Genomic DNA, 25,467 nt, shown 5'->3' with positions numbered 1-25,467 from the left:
ACCCACGATTGATTGATTTTTATTTATTTGGACATGGACATGACAATGTCATTGGACGAACCAGATGCATTGTTTACAGTGTATTAGCATAAATGCTAGTTTACAACACCTGTCCAAAGGAGGCTTTTTGAAAACAACAAAAGAAACTGAACAAGACAGAAGCAAGATCAAATACTGATAAAAAACTGATAGTGATAATTAAAAATAGTAAAAATGCAGTATACAGTATAGTACAGAGCAGCAATATAATGAGTTGAATATATATATATAGGCTACGTAGAGAACAAAGGCAGCATGATCAAACAATAACCAGTTGTAAATTATTTGTGTGAGCACTGTTGATTTGATTTGAGCCGTTGTTTTAGTTCTCTGTTAAAAGTGTTGCTGTTAGTCTCTAGTTTTAGAGTGGGCAAGAGTTTCCATAGTTTTGCCCCCTTTGCAGAGAAGACAGACTGACCGAAAGATGTCCTGTGCATGGGAACAAGACAATCACCATTGATGGAGGCTTGTGTATTTGCCCGACGAGAGCTCTGACGTCTGATGGCCAATTCAGACAACGGTGGTGACACATGGTTATTTACACACTTGAAAAACAATTGAAGATGACTAAAATGAATAAAGTTATCAAAGGTGAAAAGGTTGTGTTTTTTTAGAATGCCGCAGTGATGCCATCTCATGGGTTTCCGATCCATGACTTGTATTGTCTGTTTGTATATTGAGAAGATAAGTTTTAATGCAGTAGAAGAAGCTTGTGACCATGATGTGATACAGTATGACAAATGAGAAAATATCATAGCGTGCATAAATAATTTGGCCGTTTGACATGACAAGTCCCTTCTTATGAAACGGAAACAGTTTAGATTTAGTTTTGCCTTTTTTGCAACATACTTAATTTGCGTAACAAATTTTAAATTCTGATCCAGGATGATGCCCAGATATTTTACTTTATTTACTGATTCAATTAATTCATTTTTGATCCGTACCTTGAAAACATCGGTGATAGGCCTATTACGGATGGAGAAGCACATAGAGACGGTTTTCTTCACATTAATGGTCAACTGAGACAGCTCAAGCCATTTTGAAATGCTGAGTAATGCTTGTGTCAGGTTCTCACCTGCTAAGCTGAGTGTTTTACTGGACACATGGATAACAGTGTCATCAGCATACATTTGACAGTTGGACCCCGGACAGCAGTTTGGTAGGTCATTGATATACATAGAAAACATCAGTGGACCAAGTACAGACCCTTGCGGTACACCCATGCTGTTGGCACGCAGATGGGACCTGACCCCATTGACCCTGACACATTGCTCTCTCCCCTCCAGGTAAGATGCAAACCACTGCAGAGCTTCTGATGACATTTTGAACGATTTTAACTTGTTCATGAGAGTACTGTGGTTTACCGTGTCAAAGGCCTTTTTTAGGTCTAGGAACACTGCCCCAACAACATTTCCTTTATCCATTGAAGCTTTTATGTTTTCAAGCAAATAACAATTAGCTGTTTCAGTTGAGTATTTCTGTCTAAACCCAAACTGCTGTGGATGAAGCAGCTGGTTAGACTCTAGATGTTCCATTAGTTGCTCAGCTATAATTTTCTCCAGAACCTTTGAGACAACAGGGAGGATAGCAATAGGCCTATAATTACTCGCTATGTCCTTGTCTCCTGATTTATAAACAGGGGTAATTATTGCAGTTTTCCAGCTTTCTGGGAATATTTTGGTTTGTATAGACAGGTTAACTAAGTAAGTGATTGGCTCTAACAAGTAGCTCTGATGTTTCTTGATTAATGCAGCATGAAGATTATGAATATCTTTTGACTTGGAGTTACTCATGTTTGTGATCACCTTTTCAACTTTATCATGAGATACCAATTTAATATAAAAGGAGTCAGAATGAGCATTGTCAAATTCTTTGGTAGATGATTCCGTAGCTTTAAAATTACTCGCCAGCTCTTGTACAGACTCAATAAAAAAGCTATTAAAAACATTTGCAATGGACTCATTACTATGGATAAGAGTATCACCTACTTTCAGACTGGTTATTTTCGGGGTGTTTATGCTTGCTGGAGTTGGTTAGTTTGTTTATATGTTGCCACAGTTTTGAACTATTACCATTGGCCTCTTCAATGAGTTTGGAGAAGTAATTGGTCTTGGCCTTTCGTAATTCAGACACTACTTTGTTCCTCAGGCCTGTAAAGACAAGGTGGTCAGTGTTGTGTTTTGTTATTAAAGACCTTTTAAGAGCAAGATCTCGCTTTTTAATGATTTGAAGGATATCACTGTTGAACCATGGAAGAGATAATTTCTTGGGTCTGCTTGGATCACACCACACTAAACAAAACCGAGTGCATATTGCATCGAGATCTAAGTTTACAACTCTGCAAACATGCTAACGTTACCACTCAAACAGTGCAGGTCTTCCCAAACAACCAGGCAAGGAAACAGCAGGCCACGCCTACTACTACAACTTCATTCCCAAAACCCTCGCCAGTTACCACTAGACCTACTCACCTCATGTCACCTCAGAACGTAGGATAGTCTAGAGTTTATTAACCGCACGTCGCTATCACAGTTAACAGCAGACGATTTTACCACTGCCCAAAGCAGACAATTTTAACACTGCACACAGCAGACAATTTCCAGATCCAAAAGTCTGACAAGCCCCATATGTCACGACTATCTAGCTCACAATAGTCATGACATAGGGAAGACAGACACCGTCGGGTAACGTTTAACAATTCTTCAAATTTATTTGACAAAATAGATACAGAAGACAGGGGTAGACAGCCTTCCCGCGTCAGGTGGTCAGAGCAGAACAAGAGAGCCTTGAGGTCCCGAGACATCGTTTTTATAGTGATGGCCATCACCTGGTGGCCATCACCTGGAGCCCCGCCCCTCATTAACCACCGCCTGCAATCTCCAGCTCCTCCTATATGTTAAATGGAGAAACAGGAGTCATGCACACATACAAGCCACAGAGCCTAGTGTCAAAGCCGGGGCATCACACCATACACTAATTACTTGGTATTTTCTGTTCCAAAAGGTTCCATTCTAGGTCAACCACGTGTCATATCACAAGAACTTCTCTTGAAACAGAATGAGACTGGGTTTCTTTTCCTTTTTGAAATATGCACTGTCTTATATTGCATGTTCTCAGGGACCATAAGTATTTTAAAGCATCTTTTTAGGTAGGTTTGTGATATAATAACAAGTGTCTTGACAGAGTGAGAAAAAGGACAGATGAAGAGGCTCTTGTCAGCTGCTCTCTGTCTTTCAATTTGATCCTTGAATGTCTGAATAGGCACATACTCTAAATTTAGGGTTGGCTGATTTGACAAGATACAGATGACTGCTGACTAGAGCACAGTCGCATTAGTTATGTCGTGGCACTTAGCACTTTTCTTGTCCTTGTTTTTTTTCACTTTTTCAAACCAGGTCTTTGTTGATTGTTGTGAAGACCGGCGTCTGGGCTGCAACGGCTCTATTGTAATATAAACATTATTTAGTTATCCTCAACCTTCTTTTGAAAATATATTGACAGTGTAAAATGTTGATATACCACCCAGCCCTATTTGTTATCATAACTTTCAGTTAGACACCTAGATAAAGTGATTATACTTTGATAGTCAACAGTCAAGGTCTCAGCGACTTAATAAAATGCATTATTTCCCTTGTGAAAACTTATCTCAGGTATGTTTCCAGGGTATCCTTTCAATTTTGGTACAATGTTCACTTTTTTTTAGGACAAAATTATGATACTTTTATTGTATATTTGATGCACCCGAGAGGTCGATGATGTTGTAGAAGTTGTTGATGATGAAGGAAGGATTCCAAGGACCCAGTAGTTTCAGTGTAACGAAGTTTATTACAAGAAATTACAGGTCGGGACGGGCATCTAGATACCCGGAGACACACAGCCAATAGTGAAATCTGACGTGCTGGGGTCTTACACACAGATATATAGGGAGTTTGGTTCCACCCATGACTTCAGGTAAAACACATCCCACATGGGATTTCTGACTAAATAAGGACACGTTTTTGTGTCCGAACATGAAGACACACTGGTCAAGAACATTCCTTCTTAACCCATCCATTAGCTGGTCAGAGATGATTCCCTAGGTCAAAGGTCGTCCCCAAAAGGTAAAGAGTAAATAAGACAAACATCTGGTGGACTCTGAGAATGTCATGGTGTCCAGAGGGCAAGCACCATAAGTGTAAGTCTATCATTATGTTTTAAGCAAATGTCAACATGTTTTACTCTAACGAATACACAACACTTTAATGGTCAAAGGTCAAAGTCACTGTAAACTCACAGTGGCCTCGTGAAGGATTAACTTGAGAATGCCTTTAGAGAATTTTCAAACTTGGCCCACTTGTTCACTTGGTCGCACCATGATTTTTGCCTCTTGAACATATATCAATTGGTGACTTTGAGGGCATTTCTTCTATGTTTCGACCAGTTGTCACTTGGACTCAAAAGTAAATGTCAAAGGCCATGGAGACCTCATAATGAATGTGGAAAATGAGTAGACTGAAACTGCACCGGATTGTAGAGGCAAAAAACTGCGGGGCAATAATTCTAGTTATTAAGCATTGATTTTATTTTCTGATCTTAATCATTTAAACCTGATTAATGCATTAAAACTTTATGTGGTCAGAATAATAATTCTCCGTTGCACTATATTTTTTAGGTGGTCCTTTCCAGCTCCTCACCATGAAATTCTGTGGCAGCTGTCAATTTAAGGCTGACATATGAGTTGGTCTCTGGTCCATTTCTGCGGTGTACAGCTAGAATACATTTTTTGAGATCTTATTTTTTATTATTTTTGTTCAGCTGTCTTGTAGTCAGAGAAAAATGCACTTAATAAACAACTGCTCACACAAAAATGCTCTCTACTATTGCTTGTATCTTCTCTCCCAGGAAGAATCCAGATTCATGATTGGACACATCAATTAATAACTTAATAATGTGATTGTCAGTTTGAGTGTGGAGAAGCAGGTTACAGACAGAAGAGGTCCAGCAGATTTTAATATAATATGTTCATTTTAATTTCCTTGTTGGAGAAGAAGAGCTTATCCAGGAACACATAATTCATAAAGTTATCATGAAGATCAGCTGGACATGTTAGTGATAAGAAAAGGCAGAGGAGCAGAATCGTTTGTTCAGCAGAAGATGTTTTGAATGAACCAAGCAACTGACTGTAGGGTGATATTTAGTTCTGAACCTTGTGTTAAATGGGAGCCTGACTTGGAATGAATTTGAGTTTTTTTTCTTACTTTTCTTAATGGAAGAGAAGAAATTCTGTTGAGGCTGTGATTGATATATTCCCGTAAGTTATTTTCCAAAGATAGTTTTCAGAAAAAAATAACGCCCTGTTGTCATACCAATGCAGAAACTAAACATAGCAGCATTACAGATGAGCTTCTCTCTTTGTTGGGTTTCTGATGCTGATGCTAAGGACATGACAGCAGCTAAAATAAGTGTAGCAGCAAATGCCTGGAGCTGCAAAGTCACTTTATTAAACCATCCTCAGTGGTGGTGCGTGGAATGAACCCTGAATCATTTGGGTGTGATGGTTTATAAAATAACATCTCCTCAGCCTCTTCTCAGGCCTGGCCAGGTGACACTGGGGCGTAATGTGCTGGTTATGAAGATGTTTGAATTAAAAATTGTGTTACCAAGGCTCTCTGAGGCTCTTATCTCATAACAGACTTTAACTTACCCTACACAGTAATGATCAATTGATTCTAATGGCCTTAGTGGATGAGCTGAGGCAGCACGTCATATCTATTTTTATCCCTGCAATAGTGGAGTCACAGCCGTCATCTCGTTTCTCTCCAGTCCACTCTTTTCAATCTCATCCTCGCGTCTCTGCAGTTCTGAATACCCCCCCCCCCCCTCTCTGTATTTTTTTCTTCTAGCCGGGTCTCCTCCATTGCCGTTGCTATCCTCCTATTTTGTCTTCCTTCCTTCTCCTCGCTGTGCTGTAGTTACCTGCTGTGACCCAGTGGAAAGATTTTCCACATCATTGGCTCAATTCACTGGCACTCATTCAAAATAAGTTACTTTAGACATATTCCACTACTCAAGTAACATCTGTTTACCACTCAAACATGTAGGTTTTCATGACTAACAGCTGTTGCCACTGTCATCCAAGCAGAAACAATATAAATTAAGCTTTAGAAGACAGATCTACCATAATGTGAATCCTGTAACCCTTTGATGAAACCAACACCACAGTTGCTGATTCTGTCTTGAAGGTAGACAAACTCTGTGTCTTTATCCACTGGAGTTTCTAAAGCTGCTTTCAGACATGCACTGGACCTGCAGTACCTCCTTATTTACCATTGCCAGGGTGCTGTAAACAAAATCCCTTGATCTACGCAGCAGAGTTAATACATCACCACCTGCCTGTGCCTGCTGCACCCAGTTTCTCCACCTCTCCCCTGAGTGTAAGATTTGATGCTGTTGTGAACGCGTCTGTGCTGTGCATGTGTGAAAGGCAAACTCTGGGTTTAAGTGATTCCCACATTGACGCTCTTGATTTTCCGTACAACAGGACTTCATGAACAAGCAAAGGACATGTTTCAAATCTACTGTGGATGCTGTTCTAAAACATTCATGATGAATGGACTGCATTTATGGAGGACTTTTTCTTCTCTTAGAAAAGCAATTTGTATTACGGAATTTGCTCACATTCATTCAGCACTTCTTGTGCTTCTGTGACTCACATATTCCATTCACACACTGCCAGCACAGTGAATAACCTGCTCAAGAATTCCTAAGCCGCAGCAGCAACTTGGAAATAATAGCCAAATAATTATCAGGCCAATTGTGCACTACCTTAAATTTAGAAACAAATCAAGTATGTTGAAAATGTAAACATTCAGATTTCATTCACAATACGATTTTAATTATTGTACAATAACACAGAAGAATTGATTTTTGTTATTTGTCCTCTTCCACAGTGTCGGCCAATGTTCAATGCCTCAAGGTGATTGGTTTTCAGTTGATTGCAATCTGCAACTAGACCACTAGATGACACTGAATGCTATAACTGAATCTTTTTCTTTAATATCTGTTTACTTTCTTTACAAAAGTAATTGGTTGACCTACACAGTGGTCAAAACAAGTTTGTGACAGGCTGAAAAGAGGCTAAGCAAGGAGTTCCATCATTACTGAGTGGTGTGCACTGTTTACTTTGCTGTCATGCTGCACTGACTGTATTTAAGAAAGAAAGTGAAACTCTGAAGCCTTGTCAGTCACAACTGATGCTTGTCAGTGTAAGTCAGCTCTCTCTTCATGTCTATGCTGGATGTCACGTTAGCACAGGACAGTAATCTCTGAACACACAAAATCTGTTCTTGTCATTGAAAGTGTTCCTTCTTATCTGCAGGCCAAGATTCAGCAGTTGGTGTACAACAATATCAGGAAACAGCTGAGAAAGCAGCTATCACAGAAACGTTTCCTTCCTGTAATACCAAGACACACAATCCTGGAAATGTAGTTACCACAATCATGCCTGCCTGGCTTGCGCGCAGCACCTGCCATTATTCATTCAAAACAAACCATGGCCGACTAGTTAAAGTGTTTTGCAATGAGCCCGCCGAAACAAATTCAGAAAGAACTCAGGATTAAAGAGAAAAGAAACAAAGCAAAGTGTAGAAAGGTTAAATAATGTCACTGTGAGCATGATTTTTATCAGAGCATTTTTAACATAAAAACATACACCTACATCATAATTCACTGCCTGTACACGACCCTACCTTTAGTGTAATGATGACTTTAATGGCTGAACTGCTTTCAGCCACTTGAGCAATGTTCCTCTGCTATGGTCAATTCTTGGTTTGTGACTTTGTCCCACACTGCCAATGTGGAACAGCCAATGATAATGAGAATAGCTTGCGCCAAATCAATAATTTGGCTGGAATAGAGTGTCAGCCACATCAGGTCAGGTTGACTTACACAGCACAGAGTGTAGGAGCAGCAGCACAGGTGCTAATGTTTGTTCTCATGCACAGAGATGGCCGACTCTGCATCGATGCAGTGACACAACATAATCGTTTATTTTTTCTGCTACATTCATACATTTAGCAGTTTAATACGGCTGCTTCTGGACCAGGACAGACCCACATCAAACGGATTGTTCACTGTAAAATTTTTAATTCACTCATTATCTACTCACCCCTATGCTAATGCAGGTGAAGTGTTTGAGTCACCTTTGAGTCTCAGGGGTGAACAGCATTTCAGCAAAATCAAATAGATTTGAAGAAAACTAGACCCCTTCCTCAGACCTAATAAAACCTCAACATGCCTCCATACTGCTTGTGTGGAGTCTGCTCTGAGAGCACCTCCAGGTGAACCAGGGACAGGTGATTGGCACAACTGAGATCAATTGGCCGATCACCTCTCCCTGGTTTGAAAAAAGCAGACGAGAAGCCAGGGGTAGACATGAGGGAGGATACAGAGACAGATCTGGAGCTGGGCAAGAAATCTGAAATGGTTATGTGTGGGACAATTAATGTTTAGTTTGATTTATGTTTGCTCAATTATAAAATAATAAATATGCTGAAAAGCAAGCCCTACTTGGAGATCATACTTTGCTTTCAACTTTGTGTTTACAGTCTTCTATCTTGGACAGGTCCTTTGTGCACAAAGACATAACTAAATGTTTTTGATGATGACTTAATTCACCTATCTGATCAAAGTAACCAAACCAATTTAGAATCCAAATGTCAGATTCCATATCTTGACATCTTGATGTGTGGCTGTAAATAAATTAAATTAAATTTATTTACAGCCACACATATTTACAAGAAAATAAAACAAAAGCATTAAGGAGCAGCTACGTCACAATGCCTAGTTTGGCGTTTTCAACCTAATTATAATTTGGTTTTCAGTTGCATAGTTTCTGAATTGATCCCCTGGACAACAATTTTTCGTATATGTGTCTGAAAGGGACCATATACCAGGATCTGTGCTTGTGCTGCCTGAAATGTACTATCAGGTCAAATGATTGTTGAAGCTTAAATATCAGGGGTTTATGTATTTGACCTCATGGTGCTCTGAACGTGCAATACTTCAGTTGCACGGTGGTAAAACTGAGTAATACTGTGACATAAATCTGTCACACATCAATCTACACTTTCACTACATAACAGTAAGATTTTGAACACACCTGTGCTCAGTTTATTTGTGGCAATGCCTTTACCTGCACATGTGATTTTCTGTGGAGTCAATGGATGAAATGCTACATTGTTAACTTGTTTTTAATTTGGTAATGTCGTCGCAGAAGTCTTCTTACTGGCATTGCATGGTATTAAGGCACATACCATTCACAGCTTGGCAAATGGCACAGCATCCTGACAAAACAACCTATTTGCCTACCTTTTGTGTGTTAATGGTGGCACCCACATCACTAATGATAATACTTGATCTTACAATGCAGTTATGGATTGTAAGTTTCTGCTCTGCACAGCAGTTTAAACAAATGCAGCTATTGTGCCGTTGGTTTCTTTTGTGAAAATTTTTTTTTACAATTTTTGATGGTGTTGCACAAAAGTTGAATGATATGAAATTATCCTTTTCTGTTACTGCACAAATAGTTTGTGCTTCAGTTTGAGGTCCTCTCATAGGGCCTCATTCACCTATATGTTTTCTTCTTAAAGTACAGAATTGTTCACATCTTTGTGAACAATTCACACAGATTAACACCTTCAACCTGTGTTCGTAAGTTGAAGGTGTGTGCCACACAGACCTTTTAATGCAAAATATACAAAACAGCTTACAACAAATTCACTCTCACTCACTGTATTATCCGCAGCAGCAACGGCATAGCATCAGTATATTTTCTTTATTATTGACATCACTGCTGTCCCATGACATCTCTTCACCTTCACCTCACTAGCAAACACCTCGATGTCAGTGTCAGATAGTTTCGCTTCTTCTTCTCATCACTTGATGCCATGACTCACGTCATGACTCACGGTTGAAATGCATTGGTCAGCAGCATAATTAAATATGCATGAGGTGACTTGCATTGACCATTTACGGTTGAAAATGGGCATGTAGAGGGCGGAGTATGATGCAGATCCAGGTACGAGTGCTGTTCAAATTGACGTGCTTCATCTGAGTCTGTAAAATCATGAGCTGCATCTGATTTGTAGCCTCGAACAAACCTTTCTGAACATCAGCAAAAGACCCCACCAGGGCAATCAGAGAAACTGTTGGTGGTGCTAATCCTCCAGTCTCTGTGTGAGAGGTGAACACGTTTTGTTTTTTCATACAAGCTGTTATGTATGTTCCTTCTGTCAGTCTGATAATACATTTCTCAGGTTCACAGAACTGGTAAAATATCTGACGTCAAAAGCAGCCTGGTGTTATCAAAAGACATCACAAGCACAGCAGTAGATTAGCCTGGAGCTTAAATGTTTGTTAGATTTTGCGCCACATATATAAACTCTTTACAAACCTCATGATTTAAAAACTACATCTGTCGGTTTTGGGGATATTTTTATTTTGTATTATTTTGGTTTTAATCTCTAGATGTCTTGGCATCCAAATAGTAACGTAAACTGATGTGTTCCTTCATTGTAAACAACAATTCTAATTTTGTAATTTAGCCATAAAATTATTTTAACAGATTAACATAGTATTACAAAAATAATAATAATAATGATAAATTATTAGTGTATTATTAGTGTATTTTGTCTCACAAGCACTTATGCATTTTAAATGGAATATTTAATTGTGTCGGTAATGGTTAAGAAGCGTCGGTTATCAGTGAGGAAAACAATTCAAAATATACATATATATATCATTAATATGTTCGTACGAAACAAACCTAGTTTTAGAATTAACGAAACCTGCTCTAGACTGTTCACTAAGAAATAATTTGATACAATTGTGTTTATATTTACTGCTGTTGGACTCTCATTAACGTAAGAGGTAAAGAGAGGTTAATTGTTATCTATTTCTGTTTAGTTGTCATACTGCTTCAGAACTACCCGGTGTTTTTTTTTCTGCCTTTAATAACTCTATGGTAACTGATTCAATTGTCATTTGCCAGAACGTTTAGTTTTAATTATAGACTTTTGATATATGTCTGTTTTTACATTTCATCAGTTTTGTCAGTTTGACCGGAAGCAGTTTGAATTTTTTTTGGATGGTTTGTGATTGACCGTCCTGTCCGCTGGAATCAGAGGGAATCGGAATCCCTCTGACTTAAAACACATTCTGGATGGCCATATCCGTAAACATCTATCTCATCAGGTTTTTTCCTATATTAGGTTTACCCTTTTATCATTATGTGTCTGGCAGCGCCTGCTAACGCCACAGATATTCTCATACTGAGGCAACCTAGGAGGTTAGTGATGGACGTAAGATACAGCATGAGGGTAAAATGAGCGGTTCATCCTGGGCATGATGCAGTGAGAAGATTTTTCCACTGCGTAATACACTTCTGATAACTCTCCCAACGTTATGTACATCAGACATAGAAATATGCATAGATGCATATTGGTAAATACTTGCAGAGTGCTTACTCTGATGCTGTGCAGTGACAGTTGTGAAGAACTGGAAATAGCCATATTTTACATTGTGCCAGTTTGACAAAATCGAATTGTATTCCCCATTTAATCACTCCATGGAAACAATAAACTTAAAGTTATACACAACATCTCCTTTGGCAAATTGTAGTTCCAAAACTACAATTTAAAAACGTGGCAGAGAAAAAGCGATCAATGGCTCAATGCTGGGCGATAAAACGATAAAGATAATTATTGCAAAATAACTTTTCCTGGATAGAAATTTAAGACATGGCCGATACAACTTCGATACAACTCATTCCATCCTTATTTTGACTGACAAAATGAACAGCAATGATAATGAGAACAACTCCTCGCCGAACCAATCGTTTGTCGGGAATAGAGTTACAGCCATGTCTGGTTGGGTTGACTCGCACACAGTGCAGAGTGTAGGAGCAGCAGCACACATGCTAATGTTTGGGCTCCTGCAGAGAGGTGGACGAGTGCATCGATGCAGTAACAGAACATAATCGATTCATGTTTTCTGCTGCTTTCATTGTTTTAGCGATTTCCAGCCACTGAATAATTATAACCACAGTTACTTCAGGACAGACGCTCATTAAGGTCCGCTCATACTGTGTCATAGTCTCTCTCTGAGTCTGTTTCTTCCTCACTCCCCCTTTGACCTGCGCTCACATGCGCTGTAAGGATGAACACCATCACTGATTACAAGTTATTAGGACACGTACAGGAATGACGTTTACTTTCTGTTTGTTTATGAGACACATTTATCAACCGGTTACACGAGACGTTACATAACGCGCACACTCAGAACATCCGGGTTAAAGTGACCAGAACGATCGGACATCATCGATTAATAATTATTTTAGAATATATGACTCAATAGTGAATATCATATGAGATTATCAGTTTGTTTTTTGTGTTAAGTGTAACAGACACACACACTCTTGGAGACAATAGTTCTTTCCGAAGATAACAATGCAACGCAGTGTTTTAACGTCATTGTTGCAGAAGAAGCGACGGCCCATTCATCCATACTAATAAATATGAATTCAGCAGGTTTATATCACGTTATATATATCGATATCGACTGACGATTTTTTCATATATCGCCCAGCACTACAATGGTTTAAAAAATATTACCTTTTCATCATCACCATCCACATTAATGGAAAAAGAGAGTTTCTGTGGTGTCCTCCAGCTGGAGCTCTCTCTGGGTTGCAGGGAAATGAAAAACCAGTAGCAGCAACAGCAACTACTCACTGAAAGCTGCTCAGAGTGTCAGCACTTGCTGATGGTTGGCCAGTTGACCTTACAGCAGCTCTAGAGTAGTAGTGAGGTTTTTATAAAATGGCAATTTGTGTCCTGCATGGAGAATGACATCTCTCAAGGGAGAATAAAAGTACCACCTTGATGGTTTGTGTCACTGATAGAGAGTGAAAGTGCTCCTTGTCTGCTTATTAAACCCCTGTGGGACAAATCAATTTCCTGCAAAAAGCCAAGGAAAAGGGGAGCCACAAACAGAAATCCATTCAAGTTATTCACTGTGAATATCCACCTTCTTTATTCATTTGTTGGAAGAGATGCATGTGTGTGAGTGGAACTGTTACTGCAGCAATCATCTGAGGAGAGATCGTGATAAAAGTAAGAGAGGCTCTAAAATGAGACAAAACAGTCTACAGAACAGGAAATGAGTTTGGAGTTGATGAGTATTTCTAGAAAGAGTAAGAATGCACAGGCAAGCAGATCGAACTGAAATAAAGCTATGAATCTGCTTTTGAAAGAGAGTCAACACTTGAATTTTGCCTTCATTGATACGCCGAAATACTTAGAAGTATTTAAGTAACAGAACAGATCTGCACATAATTCTTACAAAGTTGCTGTGTTTGATATTTCCTATCCTGATAAGAGCAGGTTTTCATCTGTAGTATCCGAAGTGCAGTAACAGTTGGTTGTATATGTTTAACTCAACACTATAAACATAATTATTTTAGTGTAATATATTCAGAACAGATCAGTTTTGCGGTGTTGCCATGACAAGTGAACACTTAATCATCACAGTATATCACCATATCAGCTACACCTCAGGGATATGAATCTCTCCATTTAGGAAGCATAAGGGATGTGAATCAATGTCCTTTACTTTGGTGCAAATGAAAGTGAAAACAGGTGCAAGCCAGAGGGTAAAGCAAGACAAGCCCTAAAAAGGGGTTTTGCTTGTGGTGGCCATTGCTCTCTCCTTATCCTTCTTGACTGATTCTTCACTAGTTTTTTGTTCTGCAAGTGTCCTTATCACTACTGGTAGCATGAGGCGGCCCAATCAGGTTACAGAGGCAGTCCAGGTCCTCAAGATTTGCCACATCCATATGTGCTTTCGCAAGAAGGTTTGCTGTGATTCCCAGCACAGTCTCAAGAGCATAGAGGATATAGCAGTAGACAAGGAGAGCTGGACAGGGCTGTAGAAGGTAGGGCTGAATGATTAATTGTATTTGCAAAAAAATCGCGATATGATAAAACGCGATTTTCTAATTGCAACGTGCGCGTTTAAAATGTGGGAAAGAGAGTAGGGCACTGGGCTGCTCTCCTCACCTGCAGCAAAAATGCTGTGGGACCACAAAACTCCTCTGATCCAGAAGATGGCGAAGCAGGCCTGCATCGCCTACAGGGTCCTAAAGTCTTCGTCCGACGGGGCGGACACACTTCAACCTGCAGACGCCTGTTAGACTCCAAAACGCTGCCATTTATGCATGTCCTCCCCCACTCTCTCTGTTCCCCTTTCACAACTATGCCTATGTCGACAGAAAAAGCTGAAGGAAATTATCAATAACACAGAAAAGAAAACAGACAGAGCTGGAGCAGTTACAAAAGTACAGCAATGCAAACCAGGAGAAGTTAAACACCGAGCTCAAGGAGGAGAAGAAGAAGAAGAACTCTCTCCAAGAAGAGCTGGAGAATATAAAAGCTTCTTATCATGAGGTCTGCCAAAGTCACACAACCAACCAGGTGAAGTTAAACACCCAGCTCCAGGAGGAGAAGAGGAAGAAGAACGATTTCCAAGAAGAACTGGAGAAGCTCAAAGCGTGTCATCACAAGGTCTGCCAAATTCATACAACCACCAAGGAGAAGCTCAACACCGAGCTCCAGGGGGAGAAGAAGAAGAAGAACGATCTCCAAGAAGAGCTGGAGAAGCTTGAAGCTTCTCATCACAAGGTCTGCCAAAGTGTTGCATCCAACCAGGAGAAGTTAAACACAGAGCTACAGGAGGAGAAGAGGATGAAGAACTCTCTCCAAGAAGAGCTGGAGAATATCAAAGCTTCTCATCATGAGGTCTGCCAAAGTGTTGCAACCAACCAGGAGAAGTTAAACACCGAGCTCCAGAAGGAGAAGAGGAAGAAGAACGATTTCCAAGAAGAGCTGGAGAAGCTCAAAGCTTTTCATCACGAGGTCTGCCAAAGTGTTGCAACCAAACAGGAGAAGTTAAACACCGAGCTCCAGAAGGAGAAGAGGAAGAAGAACGATTTCCAAGAAGAGCTGGAGAAGCTCAAAGCTTTTCATCACGAGGTCTGCCAAAGTGTTGCAACCAAACAGGAGAAGTTAAACACAGAGCTCCAGCTGGGGAAGGGGAAGAAGAACATTCTCCAAGAAGAACTGAAAAATCTCAAAGCTTCTCACCATGAGGTCTGCCAAAGTGTTGCAACAAACCAGGAGAAGTTAAACACCGAGCTCCAGGAGGAGAAGAGGAAGAAGAACGATGTCCAAGAAGAGCTGGAGAAGCTCAAAGCTTTTCATCACAAGGTCTGCCAAAGTGTTGCAACCTAACAGGATAAGTTAAACACAGAGCTCCAGGAGGAAAAGGGGAAGAAGAATGTTCTCCAAGAAGAACTGAAAAATCTCAAAGCTTCTCATCATGAAGTCTGCCAAAGTGTTGCAACCAAATAGGAGAAGTTCCAGGAGGAGAAGATGAAAAGAACGTTCTCCTAGAATATCTGGAGAAGTTCAGGGTTACTGCTGATGAGGTCTTCCAAAGACATTAACCTTGTGTTTCCAGAACTGAGCTCACTGAGGAAGTAGTTCTCTCCAATGTCCTCCCTGATCCCAAACCCAAGGTGACAGGGCTGCCTGAGAAGACAGAGAAACTAAAGAATTCTTAATTGTGGTAGAGAGTATGCAACATTGTGGGTTTGTGAAGGAGGCGGAAGAAGTCAGCGGCGCTAACATCCCCCAGCAACTGAGCTGACTTTACCTTCCTCACCTGCTCTGATGACTGTCAAGGTTAATGGAGGGATTTTCAATTAGGGATAACAACACAAGGCAAACTCATCTCGCCGGTGGCCGTGGTGGGAACGGAGGGCCTGAAAAACCGCTCCCCGGAAAAGCAAGCCGAGCGGCGGGGCTCCAGAGCCCCCCGGTCACCTACATGCACATCTGCGAGACGGAGGTGTTCAGCATGGGGGTGTTCCTGCTTAGGCCCGGCGCCTCCATACCGCTGCACGACCACCCGGCATGAACAGGAATCTACGGAGCTGCTGATCCTCAAGATGCCCTTCCATCGCATCCAGCTGGCCCGCCGGATCCGCGGACACAGAACTTAAACTGCTGCTGCTCCACTGACTATAATAACGCAGAAAAAGAGGATAAAATAAAAAAAAAAGCATATTAAATCGCAATATTTTGGGAAAACATCACAATTAGATATTTTTCCCAAATCCGTAAGCCCTACGGGCATCAACCCAGCAGCAGGACCAGTATCTACTCCTTTGTGCCAGGAGGAACAGGAGCCCTACAAAATTATCTCCAACAGGCTACTGGTGTGCAGGTTTCTGAACAAACTGTCAGAAACATACTCCATTAGGGCAGCATGAGGGCCTGACATCCTTTAGTGGGACCTGTGATCACAGCCCAGAACCGTCCGGCTCAATTAGCAAATGCCAGAAAACACCAGAATAGGCAGGTCCGCCACTGGTGACCTGTTTTCTTTACAGATGAGAGCAGGTTCATATTGAGCACATTGGACAGGCGGCCAGAGTGTGTAGGCAGTTCCTTGATGACAAACGCATTAATGCCATTGACTGGTCCTCACCTTCCCCTGACCTAAATCAAATTGAGAATCTATGGAACGTTTTGTATAGGTGTATCCGACGCTGCCAAGTATCGCCACAGACTGTCCAGGAGCTCACTGATGCCATGATCCAAGTCAGGGAGGAGATCCCCCAAGACACCCTCTGCCGACTCATCAAGAGCATGCCTAGACGTTTTCAGGAGTGCATGCAGTTACGCAGACACCTGCGAGGGGGGAGAACTAACAAGGGAAGGGGGAGAACAGTGGGGGACACAGAGGAGCTGTGACAAGCAATGGGTGGATGATTTTGGATTTTGGTTGCCATTGATGTATTGTTCTCAACAAATTTATAAAATGTTCATGAGTATAGATTTGTAACTTGCATAATTTTTTGCTCCGGGTTTCGCCAGTTTTACCTAAATTGATTTGATTCTGATTTACAATGTCTTGATTCGTTTCGATCTCCAATTTGATTCAATATTGATATTTAAGGATATTTAATTTAACAATACCAATATGCAGGGATTGGGCCAGCCCCAGGGCCTGAGTATGTTATGGTTAACTCTGCAGGGGAGATGAAAAGAGGAAGTGATACGACTTGATTAACTAGAGACAGACCAGATAAATGTTTCGAGCATTGGTGCGACCAATGGAAATGTTTAGTCGATTTTTGGTGGCATGGAGCCCTGACCTACCTAAGTTTTGGCTGAGGTGCCTCTACCAAGGCTGAACGCAGTGATGGTAGGTGGGGCTAAGACAACCCAATGAGATTGTAGACATCTTTAACTGAGCTAGATAGTAATTATTTTAGTGAACATTGGATATCAATAATGATAAACCACACACACATTAATGGGAAAAGTAATGGTCAAAATGGAAATATAGATCTCAGAAATGGCAGTATATGTAATTCTGTTTTGACTAGTATAGTATTATAGATATCCTATATAAATATCCCTACTAGTCACAATGGAAGTTTGACTAGTCAATTGGACGTCGATAGCTGTAAAGATAATTCTGGATCTTCCAACTTGGTCTAGATTTGAAAGTGTGCACAGGTTTTAGGTTTTTCCCACCACGAGCAGTTGCTGGTGGCAGACCTTTGATTAAAGCGGTTAAATATATAAATGTCGTGATGTAGATACATTCCATATAGTTGGGAGACATAACCCCTGCAAGGGGAAAAATGTGGGTGGCATTATGAGCTATGTACAGCACATGAATGTAGATTTGTATTTCATCAAAGAACAGCCTTATGATTTAGTTTACAGCTTGAAAACATGTATCAGTGTGGAGTATCTCTTTCAAAAACATACCTTAAGGACACTGCTTGAGAAAACATGTAGGTCTTTATACTTCTAAGTGTTTGCAGAGGGAACATCTAATGTTAAACTGTTCCATAGCAATAGCTACTGTGAACGCACAATCGCCCCCTTACCTCGACAGAGGGACAGCAAGGAGCAGCTGGTCAGAGGATCTGAGAGATAGTGGATTTAAACGGGGAAGAGGAGCTTAGAGATATACTAACACACCATCTGAGACGCCATCTCTCTTCCTGGACCCAGCTATCTTCATCAGCTGCAAGACAAGGATGATTGGCCAATGTCCACATACAGAGTAGTGCAGAAATCCCACCGAGAGGCTGATCCCATGTGACATGCATTGTCCCTCAACAGACGAGAGATCAATGATTGTTGTTAGCATCACTCTGAACTCATGAGAGTCTGCTTGTCCTACATCACTCTTCAGCGGGAGTTTACTTATATCCAATGGACAGTATTTCACAGTTTCCACTTCTGAAATGAAGGTTAAGTAATTTTAAATGTGAATGGTCAGAACCTGCTGCTTTTAAATTCACCCTCCTCCTCGGGGAGAAAAAGCAAACATCTGCATTGTCACTTAGTAACAGAACATTTTTTGTAGCCAACACAAAGAGCTTGCAGCATTAAATGAGTCCCAGACCACTTTGTGTCAGTGGAAAGAGGCACTTTGACTTCCTGAATGTACTTGTTGCTCGCAGCACTGCAACAGAATGAAGAATAATGGTTTAATTTTTACTGACGAAGCCGTCCTGACGCCTCATACATATGCAGTGAATGAGCAGCGGTATTTGGTTATTTTGTTGCTCATGAAAAATTAAAATCTCACGCAGAACAATATGTCAGCTGTGGTTCATAAGCATAAATTACCAGGACCAATGACATTTATGGGAGAGATTTAGTCTGGCCCGAGTACTCCAGTGAGAATTGCTTCTGAAAACCACACAGACTTGAAAATATTCCAAAATGACTTGATGAAGAGTGTCTTTTAAGCTGCAAACTAAATAATATGACAGTTCTTTACATAAATACATTCATGAATAAAAAAAAATTACAAAAATGTTCGAAAGATATCTACAGTTATGGTTAAACATGGCTGAAAATGCAACCAATTCTTTCAACCGTGTTTGGACTTTACAGGGCCAATGCTTATAGACTCAAACATATGGATTCTCTCTACTTCATGAAATATTTATGGAATATATTTGGAGACTGGTGTGTGTGTGCACGCGCATGTGATTAAGATTAAGATTAAGATTCGTTTATTTATACCAAACACATGCACAAACATGCACAACACACTCATGCAATGGTAGGTACATTTATCCTCTGCATTTAACCCATATGGTGCAAGACACACAGAGCAGTGAGCAGCCATGTACAGCGCCCGGAGAGCAGATGTTGGGGGAGTAAGGTGCCTTGCTCAGGGGCACTAGACAGGGTAGGGAGAATTCTCTTGGATTTTTGGACAGATCAATCCAGGTTCGTCTTTTGTTGTCTCTCCGTGGAGTCGAACCAGAGACCTTTTCTGTCCATAGTCCAAGTTTCTACCACTATGTGTTTGATGGTAGTGGTGGGGTGTATGTTAGTGTGTCTTACCTCTGCTTTACTATGTTTTAAAGGCACTTTATGAAATTCCAAAGAAAGACACAGTTAACTAATACAAACAATACAGCTTTTCCACCACCAAACTCATAAAATACCTTCATCAACCATAAAAACTTTTGTTTAATGATTATAAAATGATTGTTTACATAGATGCGCACACACACTTCTATTATCTCACCTGGAGAAGGAATCTTGTGTTCACCAGCATGTGAAATACAGTTTCTGGTTACCAGAGTACTCCTTGCCTCAAGTGCTCTTTGACACCCATCTTCTTTTAACCAGAATCAGAATCCTTTAATAGTCCCATAGTGGGGAAATTTGAGGGTTTACAGCAGCAGAGCAAATACAATGCATCAAGGTTAAAAGAAAAAGCAAAACAACATAGTAAGAAAAAAAAACAACAGTGAGCAAAAAAATTATAATCGTAAATAAATAGTAAGTAGTAGAACAACTAAATAATTACATTAAATAATTATATAAATTGCACAAATTTCATGAATTGTGTTGTGTGTTTAATGGGATCACAGCTGGTTGTACAGTCTGACAGCAGCAGGAAGTAAGGACCTGCGGTACCTCTCCCTCACACACCGGGGGTGAATCAACAAACTTTGGAAGTTGTTTTTATTCACTTACAGATTTGCTCGGTAAATGTTATTTGGTCTTTTTCAGACTCCGGACTTTCATAACGTAAAAGTTGAAATGTATATTTTACATATTTTAGACCATTGATATGAGCCTTATTGTTCACATTCCACTTTATCCATAACCTACAGCTGCAGGTTTCAGATGTGTCGATGTTGGTGGTCTGTTTTGACAGATGCTGCAAGTTATTCCCCTTTAGAGTTAGGATCACAGTAAATAAAGCACCAGCAGAGCTTTTGCTTTGTTTTCTAAGATTTCATCAATTTCTGCAGTAGCTTGTTCTTGCAGAATGTGATGATGCACTGGCCATTGGCTCCATTAAAGGTGGGGTAGGCAATTGAGGGGAATGAATGTCTATATTTGAACTCTGAACCAAAACAAGTTGGAATAAGCCACCACAAACAACACGATACTAACCAACTGTGAGCAGATGATCAGTTATATTTATCTACCTGTCAAGCAGAAACAGAGCAACTCCGTCATCCATTCCAACTGCCAGTGGTGTCTCCCCCGTCGAAGCGTCTCACTGAAGTCTTTATGCCTGTCATCTTCCTTTCCTATTTATCTGAAATAGTATTGGCAATCGGCATTATCTAAAGCCACTTCATACCCCTCCATAGTGGAAGGCAGATGTATTTGACAAAGTGTATCTGTGTAAAATCACTTTATCCGCAACTGACAGACGTGTTGATTTCATTGGATGCTCCAATGCCAAAGAAAGCAGATTATGCTGTGTAACCATTATAAGCTTACAGACATATTTACTGTCGCTTAAACAATTCCTGAGCCGCAAAATGGAGAATTTATATAAATTTACCAAAGAAATAAGGGATTAACATTTTTATAAAGGAAAAATGAAACTAATGGCTGTCTACAAGAAAGAAAATTAATGAAAATACAGGCTAAAATGGGTGACTTTGAAAGGATAAACAGTTAAGTAAAATACATACAATTTGTGTTAAATTAGTAAAAATAACCCTTGTTTCTTTTTAAAATCTCCATCCCTTTCAAGAAACAGAGCAGATGTTTTCTTTTGTGGCTTTTGTTGAAAAAAGACATCATGTTTGATAATGGCTCTTCTCTGTAATGACGGTATCAAACTTTAAATATGAGTCTTATCTTGTACTTTTGTTCTATTTCTCTTCTACCCTGCCTTCCCATCATCTGCTCACCCTCTGTCTCTAATTGATGACCTTCTCTCATTCTCTCATTTCTCCTCCCTCTCAAACTCTCCATCTCTATTCTTTATTTCCTTCTCCACCTCCTTCACCTCTTGTCTCTCTCAGGTGAACAAGCAGCAGCTGCAGGCGGTGAAGGAACGATTCCTGGCCTTCCTCAACGGAGAGACTCAGATTGTGGCAGATGAAGCTTTCTGCAACGCTGTGAGGAGCTACTATGAGGCAAGTGACTTCATGTTTACTGTACTCCCTGTGTAAAGGGTCTGAGTCCTCAGCTGGCACTTTTTGATTTGGAGCTCTTCTCCTGTTGGGGATGCGATGGTATTTGATACCATGAAAATGTAATCGTATTTGGACTCTGCCACAGCATGACATTTGAGTTACGCAGGAGCAGGTTTTGGGGTTAAAGTTGGGCACATTTGACAGGTTATCACTTGAGCTGCGATACTTCACACAGCAATTTTACCACATACTGTGATTTATTTTGGTAGACATTTGCTGAATAGGCAGAACAGACTCACAATGTGATGATGATGGAATAACATAACGCACTCCTCTGAACAATGACTGTATAATGATTGACAACATGTAAGCTACCAAACATGAAGCCAATACATCTGGATCGCCCTGCAGTATCGTTTGCAAACCCCACCTCCTCTATGTTTGCAAATGTTACAGTAGCCGATACAAATATTTTTTGTTAAATGTTTTAGCTCTTACCACACTGACCTATGTTTTGTTTTGGTTTGTTTAATTTCATTCGGGAATAGTTTGTTTTCAATCTGAAAACACCTTTTTTAATTCAAAGTACACTTTAAAGATGCATCAGACCATCACTGTCTGCTTGACCAGTTGCCTGTACTCTTGATCTATTAGTGAATTAATCAGTAATGTTACACCCCTCCGCCCCCGCTCACTCGATTAGAGAGACGCACAGAGTGAGATCAGAGCTCGTCCACGTGAAGCAGCCCCTCAGTGTCTGACTGATTATTAACTATGGAAACAGTGAAAACACAGAGTCTCTCTGGTCACAGCGCCTCAGAGATCAGTGCCGCAACTTCTTGATCAGAGCAGAAGCTGCAGGTGGTTTGTACCGAGCTTTAGTTTCTGTGTCCATCTCTTGTCTAACCTTACGTTTAGTTTTAATATTTCGTCAACTAAAATATATCTTATTAAGCTATTGGTAAGTAACAATCAAAGGTTCGGCTGCAAGTGCCTTAGAACAAATCTCTGGACTCACCTGTTGGCACCATATGAGGAGGCACCAGAGAGAAGTCTGTGTTTTCCTATCATCTAGACTGGCGGCCTGCAATATTAAATTTTGTCCTGCCACAGTTTCATAAATAACAATTTTTTTAAAAAAATGTACGCTTCTCATAACAGCATTAAAGATCTTGGAGTTTGCAGCATGCTAATCGTGCTGTTGGACTTCAGCGAATACATTTAAAAAAAAAAATGTGTGTCATGTCAAACTCCATAGAACCTGATTCTTGTAAAGACTAATAGAAACTTGTCACCATCCCGTGTGTGCTAGATAGTTTTACATGCAACAATTATTTTTAACAGAAAAAAAGGCCTCGTCTACACCACTGCAGATATGTTATTGAAAAGTTATTTTCTCCCTTTTTAAAAAACATTAATTTCAGTCCACACGACCTGCATTTTACAAAATATCTCTGTCCAGATGAGAACACAGAGACAACAAATGCTCAAGCATGCCAGGTCAATAGGCGGCACTAAAGGCTACATCAGTGATACAGTGCCTTGCATAAGTATTCACCCCCCTTGGACTTTTTCCCATTATGTACTGGTACTAACTGGAATTCAAATAGACTTAAATAAACTTTTTCCCGTTTGATCAACAAAACATGCATAGTACTTTGGAGGTGCAAAATAAATGTTATTGTGACACAAACAATAATGAGTGTGTTGGGTGCATAAGTATTCATCCCCCTGTGTCACTACTTGGTAGAACCCCCTTTCGCTGCAATTAGAGCTGCAAGTCTTTTGGGGTATGTCTCTACCAGCTTTGCACATCTAGAGATGGAAAGGTTTGTCCATTCTTCTTTGCAAAAAAGATTAAGCTCAGTCAGATTGGATGTAGACCGTCTGTGAACCGCAATCTTCAAGTCTTGCCATAGATTCTCTATTGGATTGAGGTCTGGGCTTTGACTGGGCCATTTTAAGACATTAACATTCTTTAATCCAAACCATTCCTTTGTAGCTTTGTAGCTCTGGCTGTATGTTTAGGGTCATTGTCCTGCTGGAAGATGAACCTCCGCCCCAGTCTCAAGTCTTTTGCAGACTGCATCAGATTTTCTTCAAGGATTTCCCTGTATTTGGCTCCATCCATCTTTCCCTCTATTCTGACCAGTTTCCCTGTACCTGCTGAAGAGAAGCATCCCCACAGCATGATGCTACCACCACCATGTTTCACTGTTGGGATGGTGTGCTCAGGGTGATGAGCAGTGTTGGGTTTTCGCCACACATAGCGTTTTGCATTGAGGCCAAAAAGTTCAATTTTGGTCTCATCTGACCAGAGCACCTTCTTCCACATGTTTGCTGTGTCTCCCACATGGCTTCTGGCAAACTCCAAACGGGATTTTTTATGGATCCCTTTCAACAATGGCTTTCTTCTTGCCACTCTTCCATAAAGGCCAGATTTGTGGAGTAGACGACTAATAGTTGTCCTGTGGACAGATTCTCCCACCTCAGCTGTGGATCTCTGCAACTCCTCCAGAGTAACCATGGGCCTCCTGGTTGCTTCTCTGATTAATTTTCTCCTTGTCCGACTCTTCAGTTTGGGTGGACGGCCTCCTCTTGGTAGGTTTGCGGTTGTGCCATATTCTTTCCATTTTATTATGATGAATTTTATGGTGCTCAGAGAGATGTTCAAAGCTCTGGATATTTTTTTATAACCTAACCCTGCTTCATATTTCTCCACAACTTTATCCCTGACCTGTTTGGTGAGCTCCTTGGTCTTCATGATGCTGTTTGTTCATTAATGATCTCCAACAAACTCTGAGTCCGTCACAGAACAGGTGTATTTATACTGAGATTAAATTGCAGACAGGTGGACCCTATTTACTAATTATGTGACTTGCAAATGTGACTTGTGAATGCAATTGGTCGCACCAGATCTTTGTTAGGGGTTTCACAGTAAACGGGGTGAATACATATGCACTCAACACTTTTCAGATTTGTATTTGTAAATAATTGGGAAATCCATGTAATATTTCCCCCCACTTCTAAATGATGCACTATTTTGTGTTGGGCCATTACATAAACTCACGATGAAATAAATTTTAATCTGTGGTTATACCATGACAAAATGTAGAAAAGTCCAAAGGGGGTGAATACTTATGCAAGGCACTGTACATCAAATACCAGAGAAGATAGCTGTGGTCCAAGTAATATTGGCTGACTGACGCCTGGCAAAGTCAGTAAGGTGGTGCAATCTTGTACTTAGACCTAGTAGTGCTAACCAAATGTAGAACAACTAGTATACAGTCACCAGTGTTGTTGTTGTTGTTGTTCCTGTTGCATGCTCATGAAACAAATGTTCTGGAGAAAACAAGACCTTCCAGAACTCAGTCTCCCAGGGCCCGTCAACGTCACAGAGGTGTGTAACCGACCGGGGACACAAATTTCAATCACTATTGGTCAGTGTGGGCCCCATAACCTATGAGGTTACCAGGCCAATATAAGCCCAGTTCTCCCCTTCTTCTTCCTCTTTCTACGAAACCTGCAGAGGGGGAGGTGCCTGGCCTCTACAGTTACCTCTTTTCGACTCATCTCTTCAACCGAGAGGAGGTCACCTCTTTTTCTGCTCAACTTCAAATGAAAGAGATGTGCAGCTCGTAGCTGACCTCACCAAGGAAACCAAATCCAAGCTCTACCAACCTTCAAGTAGCGACGCAAGGTCCTTCGAACACTGAGCTGCACCGCAAAACAGAACCACAAGGACAGGAGCGGCAACCCAGCAAGACGACTTCACTGGACGAACAGCACATAAACCCTTTTTCCCTTTTCAACTGGGCTTAATAATAATACTAGGCTAGTTATTTGAAACTTAATGTTAGTAATGCTCTTCAGTCTTTCCTTGCATGCATCTA

General features: G+C 40.6%; 1 protein-coding gene across 1 annotated transcript in view; it reads left to right on the top strand.

The window, feature by feature from the left end:
- LOC133955094 (calcium-dependent secretion activator 2-like) overlaps window positions 1-21,610 on the top strand; it is a 46,995-nt gene extending 25,385 nt beyond the window's left edge. Inside the window, exon 2 of the mRNA XM_062389756.1 lies at window positions 21,461-21,610. Coding sequence (XP_062245740.1) covers window positions 21,461-21,610 — 150 coding nt within the window. The remainder of the gene's footprint in view (window positions 1-21,460) is intronic.
- The last annotated feature ends 3,857 nt before the right edge of the window (window positions 21,611-25,467 follow it).

This window comes from Platichthys flesus, chromosome 6, assembly GCF_949316205.1.
Source record: "Platichthys flesus chromosome 6, fPlaFle2.1, whole genome shotgun sequence".
Taxonomy (NCBI): domain Eukaryota; kingdom Metazoa; phylum Chordata; class Actinopteri; order Pleuronectiformes; family Pleuronectidae; genus Platichthys; species Platichthys flesus.
The sequence above is the reverse complement of the archived record's forward strand: the minus strand, read 5'-3'. Positions and strand labels throughout refer to the sequence as shown.